Genomic DNA, 10,445 nt, shown 5'->3' on the forward strand with positions numbered 1-10,445 from the left:
TCTTACAATTTCTGCAAAAATTGTGACAAGTGCCAAAGAACAGGTAATATCTCTTCTCGCAATGAAATGCCTCAAGTCCCTATTTTGGTTTGTGAAATCTTTGACGTTTGGGGAATGGATTTTATGGGACCGTTTCCTAGTTCTTTTGGAAATTCTTACATTCTTTTGGCTGTTGATTATGTTTCGAAGTGGGTGGAAGTGAAGGCCACCCGCACTAATGACTCTAAAGTTGTTGCAGGGTTCCTTAAAGCTAATATTTTTAACAGATTTGGAGTGCCCCGTGCCATCATTAGCGATCAAGGAACTCATTTTTGCAACCGCACTTTGGAAGCACTTTTCAAGAAATATGGAGTCCATCATCGAGTTGCCACAGCATATCATCCACAATCCAACGGTCAGGCTGAAGTTTCTAACCGAGAAATCAAGAGCATCCTTGAGAAAACAGTCAACCCGAGACGAAAGGATTGGAGTTTGAGACTGGACGATGCGGTATGGGCATACCGCACTGCATTCAAGTCACCGATTGGTATGTCTCCGTACAGGCTGATTTTTGGGAAGCAATGTCATCTACCTGTTGAGATGGAGCATAAAGCTTTTTGGGCCGTGAAGGAATTCTGTTTAGATGAAAAAGTTGTTGGCAAAGAGCGGAAATTTCAACTGCAAGAATTAGAGGAGATTCGATTGGAGGCGTATGATCATGCAAGTCATTACAAGGAACGAACTAAATTTCTACATGACAAATACATTCGAAGGAAATCCTTTGAAGTTGGGCAGAAGGTTCTCTTGTTTAACGCACGCTTAAGGATTATGCCAGGAAAATTGAAATCTCGTTGGTTGGGCCCGTTTGAAGTTGTTAGTGTAAGTCCTCATGGAGCTGTGGAAATTCAAAGCCTCGAAACACGAAAGTGTTTTAAGGTTAATGGACAATTACTCAAGCCATACTATGCTGGAGTCGAGATGGAGTCGTTCAATGCGATCAGCCTGACGTCTCCAACCATTGTCTAAGGATTTTGAACTTCTTTTCTGTCCAGCCAAGGACGTTAAATAAAGGCGCTCATCGGGAGGCAACCCGATTTTTCTTGCCCTTGTTTTGTTTATTTTCGTTTTTTTTCTTTAAAAAAAAAAAAAAAAAAAAAAAAAAAAAAAAACTTGGGGTGTGTTTTGGTCAATTTCGCAGGTTTGGGGGTTGCCCTCCAGTTTCTGAAAAGTTGGGGGCCAAGGTGCAAATTCTGGAACTAGGTTTTTTTACTAAAGTCAAAATTTCCTCAATTTGGTTTCCCCCAACACCACCCCATCCATTCCGCCGCTGCTGCAGTTTCGAACGCCCGCCCACCTCTGCGTACACCGAGTACGAGTCCTCTGCCGGCGCCTCTACCCTTTCCGGTGGCCCATTCCTCATCGCCGGAAGCTTCAGCCTCCTCACCCACCTACATGATTCCAGTTCAGGGAAGTTTCTTTCTTTTTGTGTTTCGTTTTTGAAGCTTTTGATTTCTTTTAGTTATCTGCTGTTGTTTCTGTTTTGGTCTGTCATACTCTCACACAATGAGGACATTGTGTTGTCCAAGTGTGGGGGAGTGTCTTTGTTTTGTGTGTCTTTGCTTTGTTGCTATGTTGGTTTTCTTGTCAGTTTCGAGTTCTTTGGCAATGTTATGATGATGATGTGAAGAGTTAAGATTAGGATATTGGATTTGGTATGATAGGCTGTTGCTCTTGTGATGGAATTATGCATATGTTTGTAGGTGTTCTTGTATGAGAAAAACGTGCAAAATTTGATCAAAATTACTTGAAACCTACTAAATTGTGAGGATTGAGCCCTAATGAGCACACATAACTAGCTCTAATTTTTTCTTTGATGAGTGATTGATTCGAACTTCAATACCGAATTTCTGGTTTGCCCTGTTGCCATAGTCAAGACTGAGTTTGAGAACTTAATGCATGAAAATGATTAAGGCATTTAGGAATAACCATTATTTTGGCCTGAACATATTATCCGAACCTTCACTATTACCTTAGTGAGCCGTTTGTTCCTAATTTGCTCTTGTTTTGTTTGATTAAAAGCCACATATATTGAGCCTAAGCCTATTTCAACCTGCTTTTGTCCTTTGAAAACATGTAAATGCACTAGGTTATGACGAGATGAATACTCCTATCATGTTAATGTGTTGTTCATGATTCATTGATTTATTGAGAATATATGTTGTTGAAAAAAAAAAAACAAAAAAACAAAAAAAAAATAATAGAAAAAAAAAAGTTCAAAGAAAAGAAAGGGTTTATTGTGTATACATTCATTCATGTTTATGTCCTATATGTATATGTTAGAGTTGATGCATACTTTTTGAGGATTGTGGATATGTTGAGGAGCTACTCTAGAGTTTTATTGATGGAAGGTCTGGTGTGTTGCATGTTTTCAGTCATATATTGAGCCTTTTTGATCCCTTTTCCTTGTTTATCCCACCTATACGTACCCAAGCCCCATTACAACCAAAATGCAAGACCTTTTGATTTGTGCATTGGTTCCATATTTTGGTGGAGATAGTGACATAAGGGCAAGCTGTGTTTGAAGGCATGAAGTTGTGAATTGTGTGAATTTATTCTGTCCATAATTGTCTTTTGAGAGAAATTGAGTGAACTTGGTGAGGCAGGATTGAATTTGCACAATTTTGACTTGAATGAGGAACATGGTATAATTTTCTGAGCAAGAGCATAGTTAGTGGTTTGTGGATGACTGTATCTTGATCAAGACTTTGAGTATTATTTATCATATTGTTGCCAAAGCTTTGTTTTTGCTCTTTTGAGTCTTCTTTTGTTCTTTCCCTGTCGTTTTGTTCTTTTTGGTGCTCGAGGGAGAGCTTTGTTTAAGTGTGGGGGGATTTGATTAGGCGTATTTATACGCATTTATTTGGGGGATTTTGGTGTGGTTTCTATGTTTAATTCGTGTTAAATATCGTCTTTGGATATGAATTATGGTCTTATATAAATGTTTATGGTATTTGATAGGTTTTGGAGAAAAGGATTGATTTTGAGAAGAGTTTTGAAGTCGTGAAGTTGTGTAAAGAGGAAGTTGTGCACGTCTGCCGTGCGGTGTGCCCATTCTGCCTGGGCGTGAATTGATTGCATGGATTGAAGGCTAAAGTGCCGAGAAGAAAGATATGCTGGGCCACCATGTTTGATTTGGACTGATTTTTATTTAGTGGGCCTCGCCACTTTTCTTTTATTTTAAGTTATGAGCTTTTGTTTGGTAAGGCCCATGCGCCACTTTTTGCATAGTAGAATTAGGTCTATTTCATTAGTTATATATATATATTAAGGAGTGAGTTTTTAGACATATCAGACATATTCCAGACGGCAACTTTGAAGCAAAGTTGTGGATGCAAATTTGGAGTTCTCAATTCAAGTTTTATTCCTTCATCTATCCCTTGCAATTTATTTATTTATTTCTTGTGTTATTTAATTATGTTTTCTAGCTAAATTAGTTTATTCCGGCATTGATTAGGGAAGCACTAGCGAAATTATTCTGTGAGATCTAATTGTTCTTATACTTTATTTTTATGCTTGCATCTGCAATTCTCCATGTTTAATGATATTAATTGTTTTAATCGCCAAAATTTGGTGCGTCGTTTTACACCAAAAATATCCGGCAGTCAGCCGGTATGCCCACACTGCGCAGACAGCAGTAAGCAAAATCGTCTCCCAAGGGACTGGCGAGAATTTCTCTAATTAAAGTCTGCAAAGTAACCACGAAATTTTGAGAAGAAAAATATAGAAAATACTAAACTTAAAATTAAATAGATAAAATCCGAATAAACCAATTTTTCCAATTAACTAAAAGATGAATAAAAATTCCAACAATTAATAAAAGAATTCCAGCAATCAATTAAGTCCACCCTAGCTCAATTATTCCGATCATCGATGCAAAAATAACTTTAAATCATGCAAACAAACCAGTTATAACCACCGAAGACGCTTCTGACGTGATCTTATTTCTCCTTAATTATTCGGTAACCAGGAAGACGCTTAACTAATTACTACCCTAATCGACTGACAACCGTAAGAGACGCTCTATAAGTTTAATGAGCCGATAGCATTAATATCTAGAGAAACCCGATTCAAAACCAATAAACTCTGACGCAGGATTATTAAATTAAAACTGCTTTTCCCTTGACCCTGATGTGTCAATTTACCACTAATCAAACCTAAACCACAATTACGGATGGCCGGTTCAATTGGCTATATAATTAATTCTAACCCAATAAATATTTGCAACTATCTAATGGATCAAAACAATTAATATCATTAAACATGGAGAATCGCAGATGCAAGCATAAAATAAAGTATAAGAACAATTAGATCTCACAGAATAATTTTGCTAGTGCTTCCCTAATCAATGCCGGAATATAGAAATTTAGCTAGAACTCATAATAAAAATAAATCAAACAAAATAAATAATTAATTGCAAAGGAAAGATGAAGGAATAAAACTTGAATTGAGAACTCCAAATTTGCATCCACAATTTTGCTTCAAAGTTGCCGTCTGGAATATGTATGATATGAGCTGATGCCTAAAACTCACTCCTTAATATATATATATAACTAATGAAATAGACCTAATTCTACTATGCAAAAAGTGGCGCATGGGCTAAACAAAACAAAAAGCTCATAACTTAAAATAAAAGAAAAGTGGCGAGGCCCACTAAATAAAAATCAGCCCAAATCAAACATGGTGGCCCAGCATGTCTTTCTTCTCGGCACTTTAGCCTTCAATCCATGCAATCAATTCACGCCCAGACAGAATGGGCACACCGCACGGCAGACGTGCACAACTTCCTCTTCACTGGTTTCACGACTTCAAAACTCTTCTCAAAATCAATACTTTTCTCCAAAACCTATCAAATACCATAAAAATTCATATAAGACCATAATTCATATCCAAAGACGATATTTAACACGAATTAAACATAGAAACCACACCAAAATCCCCCAAATAAATGCGTATAAATACGCCCAATCAAATCCCCCCACACTTAAACAAAGCTCGCCCTCGAGCACCAAAAAGAACAAAACGACAGGGAAGGAACAAAAGAAGACTCAAAACAGCAAAAACAAAGCTTTGGCAACAATATGATAGATAATACTCAAAGTCTTGATCAAGATACAATCATTCACAAACCACTAACTATGCTCTTGCTCAGAAAATTATGCCATGTTCTTCATTCAAGTCAAAATTGTGCAAATTCAATCCTGCCTCACCAAGTTCACTCAATTTCTCTCAAAAGACAAATATGGACAGAATAGATTCACACAATTCACAACTTCATGCCTTCAAACACAGCTTGCCGTTATGTCACTATCTCCACCAAAATATGGAACCAATGCACAAATCAAAAGGTCTTGCACTTTGGTTATAATGGGGCTATGGTACGTACAGGTGGGATAAAACAAGAAAAAGGGGATCAAAGAGGCTCAATATATGACTGAAAACATGCAACACACCAAACCTTCCATCAATAAAACTCTAGAGTAGCTAGCTCCTCAACATATCCACAATCCTCAAAACGGTGTGCTCAACTCCAACATATAACATATAGGGCATAAGCATGAATGAATGTATACACAATAGGCCCTTTATTTCCTTTGCACTTTTGGACTTTTTTTTTTTCTGTTCTTTTTTTTTAATTTTTTTTTTTAATTTTTTTTTTCAACAGCATATATATCCCCAATAACTCAATGAATCATCACTCAACACACTAAAATGATAGAAAAACTCATTTCTCATCTTGTCATAACCTAGTGCATTCACATGTTTTCAAAGGACAAAAGCAGGCTAAAATAGGCTAAGGCTCAATATATGTGAGTTTTAATCAAACAAAACAGGAGCAAATTAGGCACAAACGGGCTCACTAAGGGAAAAACGAAGGTTCGGATCATATGTTTAGGCCAAAATAATGGTTATTCCAAAATGCCTTAATCATTTTCATGCATTAAATTCTCAAACTCAGTTTTGACTATGGCAACAGGGCAAACCAGAAATTCAGCATAGAAGTTCGAATCAATCACTCATCAAAGAAACAATTAGAGCTAGTCATGTGTGCTCATTAGGGCTCAATCCTCACAATTTAGTAGGTTTCAAGTAATTTTGATCAAATTTTGCACGTTTTTCTCATACAAGAACACCTACAAACATATGCATAATTCCATCACAAGAGCAACAGCCTATCATACCAAATCCAATATCCTAATCTTAACTCTTCACATCATCCATCATAAAAATTGCCAAAGGACTCGAAACTGACAAGAAAACCAACATAGCAACAAAGCAAAGACACACAAAACAAAGACACCCCCCCACACTTGGACAACACAATGTCCTCATTGTGTGAGAGTATGACAGACCAAAAGAAACAACAACAGACAACTAAAAGAAAACTTCAAAAACGAAAAGCAAAAATGAGAGAAACTTCCCTGAACGGTAATCAAGAAGGTGGACTTGAGCACTTTTTTTTTCCAATTAACTAAAAGATGAATAAAAATTCCAACAATTAATAAAAGAATTCCAGCAATCAATTAAGTCCACCCTAGCTCAATTATTCCGATCATCGATGCAAAAATAACTTTAAATCATGCAAACAAACCAGTTATAACCACCGAAGACGCTTCTGACGTGATCTTATTTCTCCTTAATTATTCGATAATCAGGAAGACGCTTCACTAATTACTACCCTAATCGACTGACAACCGTAAGAAACGCTCTATAGGTTTAATGAGCCGACAGCATTAATATTTAGAGAAACCCGATTCAAAACCAATAAACTCTGACGCAGGATTATTGAATTAAGACTGCTTTTCCCTTAACCCTAATGAGTCAATTTACCACTAATCAAACCTAAACCACAATTACGGATGGCCGGTTCAATTGGCTATATAATTAATTCTAACCCAATAAATATTTGCAACTATCTAATGGATTAAAACAATTAATATCATTAAACATGGAGAATTGCAGATGCAAGCATAAAAATAAAGTATAAGAACAATTAGATCTCACAGAATAATTTCGCTAGTGCTTCCCTAATCAATGCCGGAATAAACTAATTTAGCTAGAAAACATAATTAAATAACACAAGAAATAAATAAATAAATTGCAAGGGATAGATGAAGGAATAAAACTTGAATTGAGAACTCCAAATTTGCATCCACAACTTTGCTTCAAAGTTGCCGTCTGGAATATGTCTGATATGAGCTGATGCCTAAAACTCACTCCTTAATATATATATATAACTAATGAAATAGACCTAATTCTACTATGCAAAAAGTGGCGCATGGGCTAAACAAAACAAAAAACTCATAACTTAAAATAAAAGAAAAGTAGCGAGGCCCACTAAATAAAAATCAGCCCAAATCAAACATGGTGGCCCAGCATGTCTTTCTTCTCGGCACTTTAGCCTTCAATCCATGCAATCAATTCACGCCCAGACAGAATGGGCACACCGCACGGCAGACGTGCACAACTTCCTCTTCACTGGTTTCACGACTTCAAAACTCTTCTCAAAATCAATACTTTTCTCCAAAACCTATCAAATACCATAAAGATTCATATAAGACCATAATTCATATCCAAAGACGATATTTAACACGAATTAAAGTATTAATTTTGAGAAGAGTTTTGAAGTGGTGAAGTTGTGTGAAGAGGAAGTTGTGCACGTCTGCCGTGCGGTGTGCCCATTCTGCCTGGGCGTGAATTGATTGCATGGATTGAAGGCTAAAGTGCCGAGAAGAAAGATATGCTGGGCCACCATGTTTGATTTGGACTGATTTTTATTTAGTGGGCCTCGCCACTTTTCTTTTATTTTAAGTTATGAGCTTTTGTTTGGTAAGGCCCATGCGCCACTTTTTGCATAGTAGAATTAGGTCTATTTCATTAGTTATATATATATATTAAGGAGTGAGTTTTTAGACATATCAGACATATTCCAGACGCACCAAATTTTGGCGCCGTTGCCGGGGATTGGTTTTAAGCAGGATTTTACTGATTTCAGTCTGTCTTTTATTTTTAGTTATTTTATTTTTAGTTTATGCCCCGTTCTTCTCGTACAGGCGTATTAGTTTTTGATCCAGAAATCGAGAAGACTGCACGAAAGTTGAAGAAGCAAGCTAAGGAGTGGAAAAAGATATCCAATTCTGCTCCACCGAGTCTTGAGGATCAAGAAGAAATTGAAGATCCAATGGGTGATCGTAACAATAAGGTTGAGGAGAACGATAGAGAGATCGTTGATCCTCGACAGGAACCACCTCAACTGATTAGAGAGTTAGGCCCTCATAGAAACAATCGCCCTTTGTGCATTGTCCTTCCTGCCATTAATGGCAACGCTGAAATACGGCCTGGTTTCATTCAAGTGCTACCCAAATTCGGTGATTTACCTGGAGAGAGTGCACACAAGCATCTGGCTGAATTTGATCTAGTTTGCTCAACTCTACGCCCTCATGGTTTTACTGAAAATAATTTGAGGCTATTGACTTTTTCTCATACTTTGCAGGGTAGAGCGAGAGATTGGCTTTTTGATCTTCCTCCTGGTTCGATTAGAACTTGGGGAGATTTAGAAGAACAATTCTTGCGAAAATTCTTTCCTGAGTCCAGAGCTGCAAATTTGAGAATGGCCATTAGCAGCATTAAACAGAAGAAGGCGGAGAGTCTAGCCGATTATTGGGAGAGATTCCAACAGCTGTGTCGCAAGTGTCCTGATCATGGATTTTCTGACTACCAATTGCTTACTAACTATTTTTATCGTGGTATGTCTTCTTTTGATAGGAAAATTGTTGACGCTGCTTGTGGTGGAAGCTTGACCAATAAAACTTTGGACGAAGCAAAGCAACTCATCGTTGACATGGTTTCAAATGGCCAACAATATGAGGATGGGGATGATGATCGTTATAGGCCAGTGCAGAAAGTAGAAGATTCCAACATGAACGAGAGAATTGATGCTCTCACCTCTTTAGTTAGAGGACTTGCTGTCTCTAAAACTCAACACGTTCAATGTGGAATTTGCTTTGAAAATAATCATCCTACTGATGCATGTCCATCTCTGCAGGATAATAATACTGAGCAAGCGTGCATGGGATCCGCTGATGAGCAAGAGATGAACGCACAAAGGCAAAGGCGAAACGACCCTTTTTCCAACACCTACAATCCAGGGTGGAGAAATCACCCAAATTTTAGGTGGAGACAGCAGGAACCAGGGATGTACGCGCCGAATCCGCCGCAGGCTGGACAGTATGCCCATACCGCACGTCCTGCACCGAGTTCTGCACCCAATATGAACGATATCATGAAGAGCCTCGCCCAGAGCAGTGAAATTGTGAAGAATTTGGTGCAAAGTCAGCAGGCATTCCAGCATGAAACTCAGGCAGCGTTGAGTAATATGGGCACACAAATCATGCAGTTAGCCACTCAGGTGAACAAGCTGCAGGCGAATCAAGGCCGACTTCCTTCTGTCACGGAGATGAATCCCAAGGAAAATGCAAGTGCTGTAACTACAAGAAGTGGGAGAATTCTAGTTGAGCCACAACCTAAGCAGCAGGACAAATAAAAGCCCGATGAAGCCAAGGACGATGCAATTAGTGAGAAGTCACCAGAATCCACCGAGCCTATCTCTTCTAAGGTAAGTGGAAAACCTAAGGTTTCAATTCCTCAATCATTGATTGCACCACCTTTTCCTTCTAGGTTGGCTCAGAACAAGAGAATTGAAGAAGAGAAGGATATTCTAGAAATCTTCAAAAAGATAGAAATAAACTTGCCCTTGCTTGATGCAATTAAGCAAGTTCCCAGGTACGCAAAGTTTTTAAAAGAGTTATGCTCTAAGAAAATGAAGTTTGGGAATGATGCGAAAATTCGAGTGAGTGAGAATGTTTCTGTTGTTCTTCAAAGAAAATTGCCCCAAAAGTGTCGAGATCCTGGTATGTTCACTATTCCATGCATTATAGGTAATAAGACTGTTGAGAGAGCCATGCTAGATTTAGGAGCATCCATAAATGTCATGCCTTATTCTGTGTATAAGGATTTGCAATTAGGACCTTTGAAAGACACTCGTGTTATCATTCAGTTAGCTGATAGGTCTACTGCATATCCCGAAGGTGTTGTTGAGGATGTCCTTGTCAAGGTCAATGATTTAATTTTTCCTGTGGATTTTTATATTGTTGATATGGATGATTCTGCTAAGCAATCCTTGATTCTTTTAGGGAGACCATTCATGAAAACTGCTAAAGCAAAAATTGATGTGGATAGTGGAATGCTTAGCCTTGAATTTGATGGAGATGTTGTCACATTTAATATTTTTGAGGCTATGAAGCATGTTGAGGATCCTGAATCTGTGTTCATGATTGATGTTATTGACCATTTGGTTGAGGAATTTGTTGAGAATTTCAGGGAGGATGAGCTTGAGCAGGTTATTTTCA

General features: G+C 37.9%; 1 protein-coding gene across 1 annotated transcript; it reads left to right on the plus strand.

Moving 5' to 3' along the window:
* The first annotated feature begins 8,068 nt into the window (after positions 1–8,068).
* LOC131009841 (uncharacterized) lies at positions 8,069–9,580 on the plus strand. Its single transcript, XM_057937246.1, has 2 exons — positions 8,069–9,004; positions 9,083–9,580. Exons 1-2 carry the CDS (start codon positions 8,069–8,071, stop codon positions 9,578–9,580), a joined length of 1,434 nt encoding a protein of 477 aa, XP_057793229.1.
* Positions 9,581–10,445: the final 865 nt, after the last annotated feature.

Source organism: Salvia miltiorrhiza, chromosome 2 (genome assembly GCF_028751815.1).
Source record: "Salvia miltiorrhiza cultivar Shanhuang (shh) chromosome 2, IMPLAD_Smil_shh, whole genome shotgun sequence".
Taxonomy (NCBI): domain Eukaryota; kingdom Viridiplantae; phylum Streptophyta; class Magnoliopsida; order Lamiales; family Lamiaceae; genus Salvia; species Salvia miltiorrhiza.